Source organism: Rhodnius prolixus, unplaced genomic scaffold (assembly GCF_049639745.1).
Source record: "Rhodnius prolixus isolate KJV_2025 unplaced genomic scaffold, Rpr scaffold_14, whole genome shotgun sequence".
In the NCBI taxonomy this organism is placed as follows: Eukaryota; Metazoa; Arthropoda; class Insecta; order Hemiptera; family Reduviidae; genus Rhodnius; species Rhodnius prolixus.
Genome location: NW_027411594.1, coordinates 3,655,199 through 3,672,684, shown reverse-complemented (window position 1 = coordinate 3,672,684; position 17,486 = coordinate 3,655,199). Strand labels below are relative to the sequence as shown.

At 33.6% G+C, this 17,486-nt stretch overlaps 1 protein-coding gene across 2 annotated transcripts in view; it reads right to left on the bottom strand.

Moving 5' to 3' along the window:
- Nucleotides 1-17,486, bottom strand: part of LOC141451684 (metabotropic glutamate receptor-like) — a 97,462-nt gene that overhangs the window by 25,378 nt on the left and 54,598 nt on the right. Inside the window, exons 1-2 of one of the 2 annotated variants that reach the window (XM_074123189.1) lie at nt 6,218-6,384; nt 4,316-4,456 (exon numbers count right to left, since the gene is read on the bottom strand). In XM_074123189.1, coding sequence (XP_073979290.1) covers nt 4,316-4,436 — 121 coding nt within the window. In that variant the 5' untranslated portion in view covers nt 4,437-4,456; nt 6,218-6,384. Of the gene's footprint in view, nt 1-4,315; nt 4,457-6,217; nt 6,385-17,486 lie in introns of those variants that run through there. The other variant, XM_074123188.1, reaches the window with a different exon arrangement.

Sequence of the window (17,486 nt, the reverse complement as noted above, 5' to 3'; positions counted from 1 at the left end):
CACAGGGAAATGGATGTATATCATTTCAATTTTGGGAGAAAATATATGTTTAAGTGAAGGAACTAATTTCATACCTTATGTTAAATCTTATTTCCCAGTATAAAATAAATTTAGCTGTTCATTGTGTACACATTATGTTGCATTGTCTTTCATGCATTAGATTGCCTGCTGCAGAAACTTGCAGCTAGTTATGTAATACTAATTATTCTGAACAATGCAGCGATAAAGCAACACAATATTGGAACTCGCTAACTATTTTTAACAGTTTATGACCAAAGCTTTAAGAAAAAGATTTCTGTAACACCCTAAAGTCAATCTGTAACACCCTAAAGTCAAAAAAAGTGTGATTTCAGATTGAAGGAGGATGTTGTCACCGAGGATGCTGCTGCTGAAGATAAATTTAAATTTTAAACAATTTTTAATAAATCAAATTTGCCTCTAAAGTAGTTCTAATAGGCTATAAAAAAATTATTAATTCGAAGTATTTTTGGGCAAATGAAAAAATCATTTTCAATATAAAAATTACCTGCTCATCTTTCAGTATTATTGTTATTTTTTCTTTTTTTAATGGATTGATCATTCCATTAATGGCCATAGATAAAAGTAGAAATTTGTTCAGCAGAATATGGCCACTCATCATGTACGATAAGCAAGTGTCATGTTTGAACTGGGCGATATCGACAACACATTTCCATCTGAAGTCATTTAAAAATCAGCAGGCAACTCTCCACAAACATTAAAGATATGCTCTAGTTACCTTTTTTTTTTATTCCCATCTGAGTTAAGGGTGAAATTGGGGACAAGAGGAACAGTTCGTATAAGTTAAGGGTAGAATTCCTTCATCCGCTTAGGAGTTCTAAAAAAAACTATGGTATAAGCTACGTTCTAGTCAGATTTATGAAATAAGATGTGTGAAATGCGATACAATCTCAAAATAAAATCATTTACGAAGAAATGATCATGCACAAAGTGTGTACTTGATAAGGGCGATTGCCCTTAAGGTCGCCATGTACACATTTTGTTCGATATTTAAATTTGTTCTAACTTTCTTGCGCCGCCCACTGTATGATCGTATGATCACCAAATGGTAGTGCTGACCAGAAATGCAGAAGAGGAAAGTTTTGTGGTATAAAACAAATCCTCTCTACAAGATAGATTTATTGTCAGTAAGGAATGGGATTCAGCGGCTGATAGCAGTAAATCGATTAAATATAATTGACTAAGGAAATGTTAAAGTTTGATGTTTTAAAAAACCATAAACTTTTTAAATTTATTCTAAAATATTTTTATCGGTTCATGAAATTGTGACAACCTCTAAATTATATTTTACTAAATCGTACTTAACTGAAAAGTTAGCTGTTAGTAATAAAAAGAACGCTCGTAAAGCTGGAACTCGCCTGAGAGTCTGTGATCACAGGCTACATGTTTTATGTAATATCTATTTTTCGAAATAAACTGACTATTATTATTATTAATAAAAAGAAATGCTTTAATTTCGTCGGCAGTTTTCTATTAGGAGTTGTTTCAGCGTTTGTTATGTTTGGCCATCGCTACAGTAACGCAATTATGTTGCGACATTATCTGCAAGCGGACCATAAAACCACACGCACCCGCATTTAACTGGAACATAGGGTTAGCATTCACATGGTGGATGGTGGTCATGGTTTGAGTAAATAAAAGAAAAAGTTATTTCTCCCTTTACTAATGCGAAGGTAAATGCTAAAGTTAAGCTCATCAAAAAAAGTGAGCTGAAAAAACGCCCACGCCAATAAGCTAGAGGGTCACTTTGCGCTCAGTTTGTGTGAATTGAGCTCTTTCTTTATATTCTATAAAAAACTATTCGCTTAAGGCTGGTTTACTGAAAGACGTTTTACAAGACTCTTAAAGGTCACTGCTGTTCCTAAAAAAAAACTAGCTAACCTAATTAACTCTGAAAGAAATGCACGGAAGTAAATTCTCTTTGGGCAAAGTAAGCCTTTTATGAAGAAAAGAAGTCAGATAATTACGTTCTCAGTAAATGAAAACGAGTTTCTTAAATTTGTTAATTTGCTTTGAGAAAAAAAAAAATTAATGAAATATTAAAGTCGAAATTAAGTTCTTCAGATGTAAATTACAAATTTATTGTTTTATCTATTTTTCTTTAAAAATGCTTACAAAACTACCTTTAAATATACTAACTTAGATTGTTCGTTTAGTGTCTCATTCAGGTTTATTAGAGGTTGAACCCGTTTAGCCTAACATTTTTAAATTCAAAAGTTTTATAGTGGAAACACTAAATCAAAAAAACTTTAATAGCCGGAAAATTTTTATAGTTAATGGATTCAGTTGCAAGTAATAATAGAAAAAGGATTGCTTAAACGATGAAATCAAAAAACTATAACAGATCAATTTGTTTCCACTTCAGTTTATCTTTTTTAGGGTTTAAGTGTCGTACAATTCCCAAAATTTTATAAAGATGGTATATTTTTGGGACATGTTTTTTTTGCAATATTTTGATGATCCATTATTGAAGTTGACAACGCTAGCCTTCAGGCATAGAAGAATTGTTCGGTTACGAAGCTTTAATGCGCAGAACTGAAATTAAATTCTGGAAGAACGACAGCTATGAAGTGGAAAATTGGGATTTTTCATTTAAATTTTCCAATTCAATAATATAACCCTTCAACAATGCGAAATGGGGGGAGGGAAATCGTAATAGCGGCTTAATTGGCAACTTTATTCAAAGCAACCAGAACCAGCAGTGGTGGGCAAGTGAACAAAGAAAAAAACCTTTGCACAGAGGTGTTAAGAAATAGAACTGAAAACTACGGACATGGAAAATAAAGACAACGATCAATTTGGGACACATAAGATAAAACTAAACAACAAAGTTTCCTTAATTATCACAAAATCTTAACATTTACTGATTCAATAATTAGAAGAAGTAAATAAAGCGTAAATTACAATGAAATATTTAATGGCTTTAGGCCTAATGGTCTACAGTTATTTACCGAGGAAGCCTGTAGTATGGCTGATGAACTAGACATGTTTGTTGCACCATCAGATGATATGCTAACTTGCTTTAAAGCATCAAAGCGAACACCATTTAGCGTATGCCGTGTAATGCACATTTATATGAGAACTGAATTCACTTTAAGTTATGTAGCTATCTATACTAATCTTGCACAATGTACTGAGACCGAGGAATTATTTAATTAAATTTTAGAAAAAAATTGGTTATTTCAATGAGAAAGAAGTAGATAAATTAGGGAATAAACGTTGTAACTCCAAGAAAATCTTTGTACCTATGCTTGTAATTTTTTTTTTTTGTAATTTTACTAACCAACACCATTTGCAATCCAAAGAGATTCCATCTATCTTCTAACAAAATAGATTTATAGGTATTAGAGTAAGCGAAGGGCTTCAGAAATCGATAAATAACGTTTTAAAGCAATCCAGAACATTCCAAAAAACCGAAACTAGAACCGGTTGCTGAAGAACAGTTCAATTGGGACAAATAAGGAAGAACCCCTCAGTAAGACCCTTTACGTGCTTACAAAGAAGGTAGGATTGAAGCGCTTTAACTCACTAATTAGAGGCATACACTGATACCCCAAGTCCAACAGACCGAAGCTTAGAAATTATGGTTAACTTTTTTAAGGGATCCCGAGTTTTCACATTGGGTTAGCTTTCGACAATACGGTTTATAAACTTCCGTCCTTTACTCACTACCAAATTAGTTTCTGATTTAGGCATTTCACAGCTTTCTGAGAATATAGAGGCTCAGAAAAGGTAGGCTTAAGCTGAAAAGTTTCACTTAAGAAGAATAATTCAGGAAGGTGTCGTGATATGAAGTCTTCAAAAAGTTATTCTAATTAGGGCACTGATAGAGATACCTTTTTCCACATACTTGGGACTCTTCTAGCAGAGAATTTTCAATCTTCAAGTTAGTCTATTAAGAATCACTTCGCGGCTAAAGAACCGAGTCTCTACCCAGTTCGCCTTCATCTTTCTATTCAAGAAGAAACACTGGGGGGTGCATGTGTAACATAAGAAAGGCTTCACAAAGGGCCGAACAACTTAATTCCAGAATTCAGAAGTTTTCATGTTAGAGGAGTCTGGAATAATCTCGCCTTTATGCCACTGCATCGCCAATCCCAAAAACTCACTTTTTTTCTGAATATTAGTAAACTGCATTGGGACTTTACCAATGGTATACTTACCGTCACTTATTTCAGATAAATATAACTATCAATAGTTCCTGATTTTTGCAATGCTAATGCACTTCAGAACAACATTTATTCAAATATAAAAGACAAACAACCTAGTTCCTTACCTTTAATGAAGTCAACGGCCATTTCTAAGCCGTACGTATCTTTGTCACAATCGTCCAAAATGTGAGCACCAACTTTGAAATAGTCAGAACGATTATTAATAATGTCCAGAGTGTACAGCATTGTCTCTACAGCTTGGATTCCTGTAAAGTTAAAATAATTAAAGAAGGAAGAAAGAACAATTGCAATTTCAGTCATTATTTTGTTATTCTATCAAGCTTTCGATCTAGCGACTAAGACATCTTCAGGGCTGTGGAACATATTTTACAGCAGAGTTATTTATAATGGACATTAATTTTGACGTTTAAGTATGCTACTCTTAGTTTAGTACATAAGAGACTAACAGTACATTACTAACTACTGGCAAAATTATAGTATTATGTTACACAATATGAACATTCTAGATCTGGTCTAAATATTTGTGATGAGAGTCAAAAGATAAAAGATTATTGATCATTTTACCAATTATTTCCTACTTTTAACTCCGTTTTGGTAGTTGCTTTTCAAAATTCGTGGGTCATATATATATGGTAGATCTGAGGTGAGAGCAGAAATGAAGTAGTTTTTACGTTATTCTTCCAAACATTTACCTATGACACTTTACCTACAATGTTTCGCTGTTCTAGTTTTGAAAATCGACTATAAAATAGGAGAGAAAAATGGGAAATACGAAGTAGAATGTTGAACCAATTTAGTATATTTTTGACTTTTTCCCTGACACCTATGGCAAACTAAAATTAGTTCACGCATATTTGCAAAAAAAAAAAAAAAATCTTAAAAACAAAGTAAAAGTAGAAAATATTGGGTAGAATTTAGCTAATTACAAATTTTTGGGTATCACAAAAATGATGAACTGCAAACTACATATTTCGTCACACTAATTTTATACAGCTATTCCGAAAACGAAGGAAAATGTAATTAGAATGACCAACAAACTAATCTATTTTGGCTCTCATCTCAGATATCCAAGTTGGGTCACTCCCAGTTTAGAAAATCAAATATGAAATAATAGGTAACAGTGGGAATTATAAGATGGAATGTTACAAAAACTAAAAACTAAAAACTAAAGTTAAGAAAAGTATAGAGTAAGACAACGGCCAAGACTTCTATGGTCGCTCCAGTTTGCAAAAATAGAAGTAAAAACCATTGGAAAAACTCTGTATTGCCTCCTACTTTTATCATATTTCTTTTATTTTTGCAAAGAAAAATTCTAATACTACGGCCAGGCCTAAATAGTACATTATAAGTTCACTCCAATTTATAAATATGTACTATAAATATAAATATATTTACAAATATGTAAAGAACGTTGTCTCCTAGTTTGACCATGTTTCCGCTATTTCTGTCAATGAGAAATAGTCAGGGTTATATATTATACCAATGGTCGCTCTAATTTGCAGAAATACAAGTAATAACCATTGGAAAAATATGGAATTGTCTCGTAATAGGTCCATATTTTTAACATTTCTGTAAAAGACATCTAATACTACGGCCAGGGGTACAGAGCACTCTCTGGTCGCACTAATTTGATAAATAAATACTAAAAATAAACGTTATGGTCTCCTAATGGACAGGATTTCCGCAATTCCTATCAATGAAACCTAGTGAAAAAATTTTGAAATAGGTATACCACGGGAAATACTGATGAAGGGCAGTAATAATATAAATTGAGAGAACTGAATTAAAGGAATTTAATTTAACCCTCTAATCTTGCAAATTACAAGTTGGGAAAGCAGAATGTAAGTAATAATTAGACAATTATTTAATAATAAAAGGGGAAATCTAAACGGGTAATGACCCAACAAAACTCAGAAATACCAAAAGATTTAGGCAGTAAAATATTTATGATTACAATAAACATAAAATAACGCTGTCTAAACCAAAAGAATAATTAAAAAACTTACAATTTTGTCCCGTCAGAATAAGACACAAATTAATAGTTAGCACGTGCTTAGTATTAAATGACAATATTTGTTTCCATTACTTAAAAACGCAAATTAATAATTGGACAAATAACTTCAACTTATCACAGTTTTCAAAACCTGAACCAGGCAATAATGGCCAACTAATCAAGGCAAGGACGGGGCAGTATACACAGTACTGCCAACTGTTAAAGTGGAAAGGATTAACAACAAAATAGCGCGAACTGCATGCTTCAAATTCAAACCTGAAAATAAATAAAAAAAACTAAAGTAAAAGACCAAGATAAAATACTATCAAAAATCAATATTCCCCTAATCCATAAAAATATAAGTAAAAAACATTGAAGAAACAAAGAATAGCGTCGCACTTCCAACATTTTTAAATATTTCTGCCAATAGAAAATAGTATCGCGCCTAGGGCTACTTAAATAATTTTTGAACACTAATTTGCTAAATAAAAAGTAAAATTCATTGAAAAAACACCAAATGGTCACCTAGTTGGACCTTATTTCCACTCTTTCTGTCAATGAGACCTAGTATTAATACCAGGGCCAAACAATAAATCTATAGTCGTTCTAATTTGGTAAATGAAAAGTAAAAACAATTAGAAAAGTACGAAATTGACTCCTACATGGACCCGATTAGCACTATTTCTGTCAATGAGACCTAGTACAAAAGCAAGGGTTAAAGAATACATCCATGTTCGTTCATATTTGCTAAATAAAAAGTAAAAACAAATGGAAAAAAACCACGACTGGACTCCTAGTTGGACCTCATTTCATCTATTTCTGTCAATGAGACTTCTTAGAAAAGCCAGGGTTAATTAATACATCTATGGTCGTCCTAATTTCCTAAATGAAAAGTAAAAACTATTGGAAAATTACGGAATCTTCACCTAGTTGGACCAGATTTCCACTATTTCTGGCAATGAGACCTCGTAGAAAAGCCAGGGTTAAAGAATACATCTATGGTCGTTCTGATTTCCTAAATAAGAAGTAAAAATAAATGGAAAATACCACGACTGGACTCCTAGTTGGACCTCATTTCATCTATTTCTGTCAATGAGACTTCTTAGAAAATCCAGGGTTAATTAATACATCTATGGTCGTCCTAATTTGCTAAATTAAAAGTAAAAACTATTAGAAAAATTACGGAATTTTCACCAAGTTGGACCTCATTTCATCTATTTCTGTCAATTAGACTTCTTAGAAAAGCCAGGGTTAATTAATACATCTATGGTCGTCCTAATTTGCTAAATGAAAAGTAAAAACTATTGGAAAAATACGGAAACTTCACCTAGTTGAACCAGATTTCCACTATTTTTGTCAATGAGACCTCGTACAAAAGCCAGGGTTAAAGAATACATCTATGGTCGTTCTGATTTGCTTAATTTTGTTTATTTCTTTTTTTAATAGGTATATTCGAACAAATAGTAATGTCTGAGATGAATAGATTCCTTTTCTTTAGCATGACAATCTTAATAACGACAGCAAGAATTCTGCATACGTATTCGAAAAACTAAACTCTTGAGATTGGTCGTGCAAGTATGCATAACATTTTTTTCTTTTTAGTGTTACATCAGTGTTATATTGTTTGATGTTAATTTTAGTTAAGTTGAATATAGTATTGTGGTTTTTTTTTTGTTTTTTTTTGAAAATTATGTTCGTATGCAAACACATATAACTCTTAGTTACTCTAGCGTCAGTTTTGCTCTTGTTTACGCACGGTAGAACTTGTCTGACAAAGACATAGCTGTAGAGGCTTCAGTGTTTGGCTCTTAGTCTGCAATTAGAAAGTTAGCGATAGAGAGAGAGTGAGAGAGAGGTTTCTGTGTTTTAATGAAGAGGAAGTGAAAGAGTGTATTCGAATGAACATTGACAACAACCTTCCGCCCAGGTTAGTTACCCAGTGTGCTAACACACTCACTTCCTGTGTAATAAAGTTTGAATTGTGGTGATTTCAAGAATGGAAACTTCTCAAACAATATGAACATTAGTCAGTCTGTGTATTAAACATTCTCTGTTGAAATCAGCAGCTACAGAATTCATAATTTGAATTAACAAATTTACCATAGATAGAGTTTTTCAACGCTTCCAAATCTGAGCTTCTCAATGTTACAGATAACAAGATGCTCCTACAAAGATAAAATCTAAAGGGCTAGCAGCTGGATTCGAACCCGCGATCTTCGCGTTGGAATCCAGTATTCGCTAACCACTCAGCTAATCCCATCCCTTCCGTAGATTATTGATTACTATTGATTATTATTGATCTTATACTTATTATACTCACACTTACTCTGAATAAGAGAGTTACGATTTGCTATGATTTCACCGCAAGTACACGTTCTGTGGATCCATAAGTCGAAAAAAAGTTTTTTTTATAAATTTCAGTATATATGCACGTATAAGTATGTATACGTCTGTTTGTAATATAACTTAAAGATCACAGAAATTTGTAATCTGATATTTGAGGTCACATCATTCGGAACGTGATGTCCATTTTTTTAGTTTTTTAAAATTTTGTTCTAAAACTATTTATTTGAAACTAAACGCTTCATCAAGTTTGAACGTATTGTGATTTTCTTTTGTCTCCAAGTATTTCTTTGAAATTAATAAAATTCTAGGTTTTTGGTTGATAACGCTTTATTCGATCGATCGGAAAAATCCATTAAATGAAATTTGCCTGCGTAAACTATTGATTCAAAGTTTTACACTAATGTAGTTGTAATTTCATTGGGATATTTCTCGGCTAAAAAAAAAAGACAAAAAACAGTCAATAAAATGATAATTTTATTGATATAAAGTGATTTGATGTTAAATTAAAGTGCCTCAATCGAAAAGCCTCAATAAACTATTAAGTACCTAATAAGGTAAAATTGTTATCAAAGTTAGCAACCAATTTTCTATCCTTAACTTTCACTTCGCTTCAAGATTGCTCAGATTAGATTCTAGGTAGTTTTGTCTTAGTAAACTGGAATACACATACGATCTAATTAAATAGAGATTAGACGAAAAACGGAAATTAAACTAGTGATTAATAAAGAATTTAAAAAAAAAAAAAAAACGAGCTCTAATAAAAAAATAAGAAAGAAAAACGAACGGATAGAACAATACAAATGTTGCAAACGCAAGGAGACGGAAGTTTGTTGAGGCGACAGTCGCGGGGCAGCACGCCAAGCTCTGGGCTATACTTCCTTTTACAACGGGGCACCCAACCCGTCCTCTCGCTGACCGCCTCTCACTGCCTCAAATACTTCAAGACTGTAAGAGAATTTATTATTATTTACTGCCTTGTTGTCCTTCCAGGCTGCTACCATAGTCTACCAGGTTGGGATAGCAATCTGCACACGGAGGGGTGATAGTTTGGCGATGGAGAACCTAGCCGTGGGGAGGGGGGAAAGTTCTGCAAAGGAATGGGTGATGGGCACGGCCAAAGAGGAGGAGGAGGAGGTCCCCCCCACTCGTAAATTGTCTTCTGGTTTGTTTTGCCAGAATATTCCCTTGAGTTGGTCACGTGTTCTCGCTGGCCGTTAACGTTTTCCCCCCCATCACAATTTTACTTTTTATCCCCAAAAAACACATAATTACAAAAAGTGCAAGTTTTTTCTTGTTTACATTTAATTTTGCATGAAAAATCTCTTAAATCAAAATTACTCGACATATTAACTAGCGTTCACAAATTTTAAGGTACTTGTGAAATTAATTTTTACTTTTTTTCCTACTACATCAACGAGATAAACTTATTGCATTCAGGTCATATAACTTAAGTTGAGTTTTGAGCCACCAAATAAAAAAAAAAAAAAAGGTTTTGAGGCCCCTTCTACTTAAAAACGAAAAATTAACAGTAAGCTCAGATAAAACTTCTAAGCTTGAACCTAATCAGCGCCCAAGACTCTCCATCCCAAAGGCTCGCACTAAGTAGCAGGCATTTCAAACTACAAACTGGTTTTCAAGAAAACGAGAGAACTACTGAGAGATGTTTACCGAACAGAGTGAGTAAATACTCAAATAAAGGAACTCCTTCAGAAAACAAGTTTCCTGTGTGTTCCAACAGTAATTACTCCACTTCAGTAATTATAAATAAAGTTCTCTAAAAAGTAGAAACTACCTCAAGTCAAATTATTGGCAAAGGAAAAAAAAAATAGTTTCAAACAAAGTAAATAACTTTTTTGATGCTTTTAAAACAGAACTTCAAAAAAAACTTGACTTACAAGATTAAGAACAATTTCACTTAGTTTAAAAATATTGTAATTCAAAGCACAAAACTTTCCCCAAACAGAAAGCAAACAGAATTTCCTAAGGCCACAAAATACTTCAAGAACTTTATTTATAAGGAACTTAAAACATTTAATCTATCCACATAAAACGGAAGTTAAACTCCCTTCCAGTATCCCCACAAGATTTGAATTTAGAATTAAAAAAATAACTTTAGATGTATATAAATTTTTATAAAAATCATTTAATTTCAGCAATAATTTTCAATTCTCTTTTAATATTCGAGCATAATGGGCTACAAGTGCTTTCAAATATAGATGTAAAATATTTAATTTTTACCCCAATTTTTACTTATTTATAAGAAAAAACAGTAAACCTCGAAGTAAAGTAGATACTATTTACTCATTGACAGAAATAGTGGAAATCTTGTCCAACTAGGTGAAGATTCCGTATTTTTCCAATAGTTTTTGCTTTTCATTTAGCAAATTAGAACGACAATGATGTATTCCTTAACTCTGGCTTTTCTACGAGGTCTCATTGACAGAGATAGGTGGAAATCTGGTCCAATTAAGCGACAATTCCGCATTTACCCAATAGTTTTTACTTTTCATTTAGCAAATTAGAACGACAATAGATGTATTCCTTAACTCTGGCTTTTCTACGAGGTCTCATTGACAGAGATAGGTGGAAATCTGGTCCAATTAAGCGACAATTCCGTATTTACCCAATAGTTTTTACTTTTCATTTAGCAAATTAGAACGACAATAGATGTATTCCTTAACTCTGGCTTTTCTACGAGGTCTCATTGACAGAAATAGTGGAAATCTGGTTCAATTAAGCGACAATTCCGTATTTACCCAATAGTTTTTACTTTTCATTTAGCAAATTAGGACGACCATAGATGTATTCCTTAACTCTGGCTTTTCTACGAGGTCTCATTGACAGAGATAGGTGGAAATCTGGTCCAATTAAGCGACAATTCCGTATTTACCCAATAGTTTTTACTTTTCATTTAGCAAATTAGAACGACAATAGATGTATTCCTTAACTCTGGCTTTTCTACGAGGTCTCATTGACAGAGATAGGTGGAAATCTGGTCCAATTAAGCGACAATTCCGTATTTACCCAATAGTTTTTACTTTTCATTTAGCAAATTAGAACGACAATAGATGTATTCCTTAACTCTGGCTTTTCTACGAGGTCTCATTGACAGAGATAGGTGGAAATCTGGTCCAATTAAGCGACAATTCCGTATTTACCCAATAGTTTTTACTTTTCATTTAGCAAATTAGAACGACAATAGATGTATTCCTTAACTCTGGCTTTTCTACGAGGTCTCATTGACAGAGATAGGTGGAAATCTGGTCCAATTAAGCGACAATTCCGTATTTACCCAATAGTTTTTACTTTTCATTTAGCAAATTAGAACGACAATAGATGTATTCCTTAACTCTGGCTTTTCTACGAGGTCTCATTGACAGAGATAGGTGGAAATCTGGTCCAATTAAGCGACAATTCCGTATTTACCCAATAGTTTTTACTTTTCATTTAGCAAATTAGAACGACAATAGATGTATTCCTTAACTCTGGCTTTTCTACGAGGTCTCATTGACAGAAATAGTGGAAATCTGGTTCAATTAAGCGACAATTCCGTATTTACCCAATAGTTTTTACTTTTCATTTAGCAAATTAGAACGACACTAGATGTATTCCTTAACTCTGGCTTTTCTACGAGGTCTCATTGACAGAGATAGGTGGAAATCTGGTCCAATTAAGCGACAATTCCGTATTTACCCAATAGTTTTTACTTTTCATTTAGCAAATTAGAACGACAATAGATGTATTCCTTAACTCTGGCTTTTCTACGAGGTCTCATTGACAGAAATAGGTGGAAATCTGGTCCAATTAGGCGACAATTTCGTATTTTTCAAACGGACAATAGATGTACCTACTCTAAAATGAAGCCTTCTCCTTCTCCTTCTCTGAGATATGCACTTTAACGAATTCGAAAAATTTGTCAAACAAATGTAGACAAAAATAATTACAAGATTCAAAAAAATAAAGTATTCAAAAAAAGAATGAAAAATCCCACAACAAATTGGTTCTGATCGCTTAATTCCGGTCGAGACTCTACGACCAAATCGAGTTTCTTCTTTCAGCAGTTTTTAATCTTTGGGGATTATGTGCACACACATAATGACAGAGATCTTTTGTTTTTTGTTTTGTTTTAAACCGGAAGGACATAATCTTTCCGGTAAAAATTACGCCCACAATGATTGCCCTAATCTGGGATAAGAACAATATAGTGAAATACCTAAACAGAATGTACACAAATAATGGAACAATGGAGCCATCTATAAGTAAAATGGTTAAGTAGAGTGGACATCCGCATGTTGATGAACTTCTCCATTATTATTAATGTGCGGCCATTACAGATAATAGTCGTCTCCATTCTCATTAACGGCAAGATCGCACCGTAACCGCCCTCTCTCTCGTTCTATCTCAGGACAACAAGTGCTTTAATGAGCATTCCGCTATCTCTGGCGACAATTCTCCTTGAAAATGGCTTCGAAACAGGCTGAATTTATTTCCTTTAACATGGACACTTATACACGCTACGTGGCTATTTAAATCCACCAGTTAAAACTAAAACTAAAATGATAGATTTCCATAAATTGCTAAATGAAAAGTAAAAACTATTGGAAAAATACGGAATTGTCGCCTAGTTGGACCAGATTTCCACCATTTCTGTCAATGAGACCTTGTAGAAAAGCCAAGGTTATAGAATACGTCTATGGTCGTCCTAATTTGCTAAATGAAAAGTAAAAACCATTGGAAAAGTACGGAATGGTCGCCTAATTGGACCAGATTTCCACTATTTCTGTCAATGAGACCTCGTAGAAAAGCCAGGGTTAAAGAATACGTCTATGCTCGTCCTAATTTGCTAAATGAAAAGTAAAAACTATTGGAAAAATACGGAATTGTCGCCTAGTTGGACCAGATTTCCACCATTTCTGTCAATAAGACCTTGTAGAAAAGCCAAGGTTATAGAATACGTCTATGGTCGTCCTAATTTGCTAAATGAAAAGTAAAAACCATTGGAAAAGTACGGAATGGTCGCCTAATTGGACCAGATTTCCACTATTTCTGTCAATAAGACCTCGTAGAAAAGCCAGGGTTAAAGAATACGTCTATGGTCGTCCTAATTTGCTAAATGGAAAGTAAAAAGAATTGGAAAAATACGGAATGGTCGCCTAGTTGGACCAGATTTCCACTATTTCTGTCAATAAGACCTCGTAGAAAAGCCAGGGTTAAAGAATACGTCTATGGTCGTCCTAATTTGCTAAATGAAGAGTAAAAACAATTGGAAAAACACGGAATGGTCGCCTAGTTGGACTAGATTTCCACTATTTCTGTCAATGAGACCTCGTAGAAAAGCCAGGGTTAAAGAATACGTCTATGGTCGTCCTAATTTGCTAAATGAAGAGTAAAAACAATTGGAAAAACACGGAATGGTCGCCTAGTTGGACCAGATTTCCACTATTTCTGTCAATGAGACCTCGTAGAAAAGCCAGGGTTAAAGAATACGTCTATGGTCGTCCTAATTTGCTAAATGGAAAGTAAAAACAATTGGAAAAATACGGAATTGTCGCCTAGTTGGACTAGATTTCCACTATTTCTGTCAATGAGACCTCGTAGAAAAGCCAGGGTTAAAGAATACGTCTATGGTCGTCCTAATTTGCTAAATGAAGAGTAAAAACAATTGGAAAAATACGGAATGGTCGCCTAGTTGGACCAGATTTCCACTATTTCTGTCAATGAGACCTCGTAGAAAAGCCAGGGTTAAAGAATACGTCTATGGTCGTCCTAATTTGCTAAATGGAAAGTAAAAACAATTGGAAAAATACGGAATGGTCGCCTAGTTGGACCAGATTTCCACTATTTCTGTCAATGAGACCTCGTAGTAAAGCCAGGGTTAAAGAATACGTCTATGGTCGTCCTAATTTGCTAAATGGAAAGTAAAAACAATTGGAAAAATACGGAATGGTCGCCTAGTTGGACCAGATTTCCACTATTTCTGTCAATGAGACCTCGTAGAAAAGCCAGGGTTAAAGAATACGTCTATGGTCGTCCTAATTTGCTAAATGGAAAGTAAAAACAATTGGAAAAATACGGAATGGTCGCCTAGTTGGACCAGATTTCCACTATTTCTGTCAATGAGACCTCGTAGAAAAGCCAGGGTTAAAGAATACGTCTATGGTCGTCCTAATTTGCTAAATGGAAAGTAAAAACAATTGGAAAAATACGGAATTGTCGCCTAGTTGGACTAGATTTCCACTATTTCTGTCAATGAGACCTCGTAGAAAAGCCAGGGTTAAAGAATACGTCTATGGTCGTCCTAATTTGCTAAATGAAGAGTAAAAACAATTGGAAAAATACGGAATGGTCGCCTAGTTGGACCAGATTTCCACTATTTCTGTCAATGAGACCTCGTAGAAAAGCCAGGGTTAAAGAATACGTCTATGGTCGTCCTAATTTGCTAAATGGAAAGTAAAAACAATTGGAAAAATACGGAATGGTCGCCTAGTTGGACCAGATTTCCACTATTTCTGTCAATGAGACCTCGTAGTAAAGCCAGGGTTAAAGAATACGTCTATGGTCGTCCTAATTTGCTAAATGGAAAGTAAAAACAATTGGAAAAATACGGAATGGTCGCCTAGTTGGACCAGATTTCCACTATTTCTGTCAATGAGACCTCGTAGAAAAGCCAGGGTTAAAGAATACGTCTATGGTCGTCCTAATTTGCTAAATGGAAAGTAAAAACAATTGGAAAAATACGGAATGGTCGCCTAGTTGGACCAGATTTCCACTATTTCTGTCAATGAGACCTCGTAGAAAAGCTTTTAAATAAAAGTGATAGATTTTCATAAATTGAACAAATTATTTTTGACTTAAGGGCACAAGAGTTTAATAAGAAATATGACACTAGAGTCAAACGAGCGATGGTGTTAGGAATCAAGAACAAACGCCATCTCAAACACAATAGTCCATATATCTTGCTCATGTTATTTAGTTTGTGCTTTTTTGGATATATCCAATGCAAGCTCGATTTCAAATTTTTAAATAATTTTATCAATAATCAGTAATGTGTGAAGGCAAAAGTGAAGAGATATTAAATTTGCACTCCTTCAGGTATTTTCCTCAATTTTTTCTAAGAAACTTCAAGATAGAAAACTCTCAAAGAATTTCTGGAATGCGTAAAAGCGAGTTTACTTTAGTAGATCAAAAAAGAAAACCTGTTTTTTTCTTTTCTTTTTTTTCTTTGAAGCCTTTTTACTTTGTAACCTATTTGAGGAGTATCTGAATGAAAAGTTACTTACCACTAGACTCGTATTTTCTTTTAGTATAAAGAATATAGGAAAGTAAGGTTGGAAAAGAGATGATACCTTCAACGCTCGCTCACTTTGTTACAGAATTTTTCAACTTTACGTCATTTTAGTCTTCTTACGTGTCTCCATATCAATAAATGGTGTTCTATTTAAGAGAAAACAATTTTTGTAACTCCGATGGATAATATAGATTAATTTCATTTGCTGATTTAGCGCAGTTAATCGAATTGTGCTAATTCAAAGCTTTCAACAACTGAATTGCAAAGAAGGCAGAGACGATAATCTTATCCAGCGTTTAATTTTATCATCATTTAAGGGACTAGAAATGATTCTTTAGAAACCGGAAATAAAAACAACTGTAAGCTAAATTAAAGAAGAAAATAAACCGATAATTCTAGCCTCATTCGAGTAAGCTGGTCGAAAGAATGTTTAATTTCTTCAAAAGCGGATTCGAGTGCTTAAAAATGAACTGCCCTATTTTCAAAATGGCTTAATATAATCGCACTATTTCTGTTTCTTTTTAATTTAGAAATAAGCTGTTAAATCTCTTAAAAATGTTAGTCATCAAATCCATTCGTTGTTTTCACACTTATTTCATCGGATGTTGTACATGAAAATAAATTTTTATACATATACATACATACGAGTATAAGTTCAGAATCTTAGTAACTATTTTCTAATGTAGGTAAGTAAAAAAGAAAATCTATTTCAATGAGCAAATCATTTTGAACAGTCTACGTTCATTCATGAAACCAATGTTAATTTCATTTAGTTTTGGCAATCACCAATAACCGCTTATTTCCATTCATTTAAAAAATTTTAAATTACTACAACACTTAATGTAGTTTTAGGACCAAACAATGAAGAAAAATTCTACTAATTCTTGTCTAATACCAAATAACAAAGTACTAATAACTACAGAAATGATTCTGTAAACATGTAGAAAAATTTATCCCAGACAGCATCACACTTTCCACCTTGATCTTACTCGCTTAACAATTCTGTGATTTCAACACGATTAAGAGCTATATTTTATGTTCAATAAAGCATCACAAAGTTTAGGAAATTGTTAAATCTAATGTTATATCACATTCGCTGACATAGATACTCCTCCTTAATGTGTGTTCGTACATATGTAATAATATCTCTAGGGGGATAACATAGTTATATTCTCTCTATCCCTCCAGGGAGATTACATATACATATATTAGCAGGCTTCAAGGGTGTGAGTGTGTGTGTGTGTGTAAGAGAAAGAGAAAGAGAGAGAGGGAGCAAAGGGAAAGTGTAATGGTTAGAGATATGACTTCCTGTTACACTTAGCCCACTGTTGCTACCTTGGAGCACGAAGAGAAAGGAGAATTCTTGGCACGCCTCTGTTTTCATTCCTTCCATTTCAGTATTGTACGAGAGAAATGAGATACACAAGCATTTAGTAGTGATCTTCAATATTATTAACTAATCTCCCTTCATATTATGCGATAACAATATAAAATACCATATTGATTTTGCACATAAATAACAGTCCAGAGGAATTATTAATAGAGCCAAGAGTCTGAATAATCTGGAATCTGTGGTTTCCAAACTTTCTGCATCTCCCCCATCTTCTTCTTGTATAAATTGTCGTGCCCTCCTTCTCTTTTTAATTCA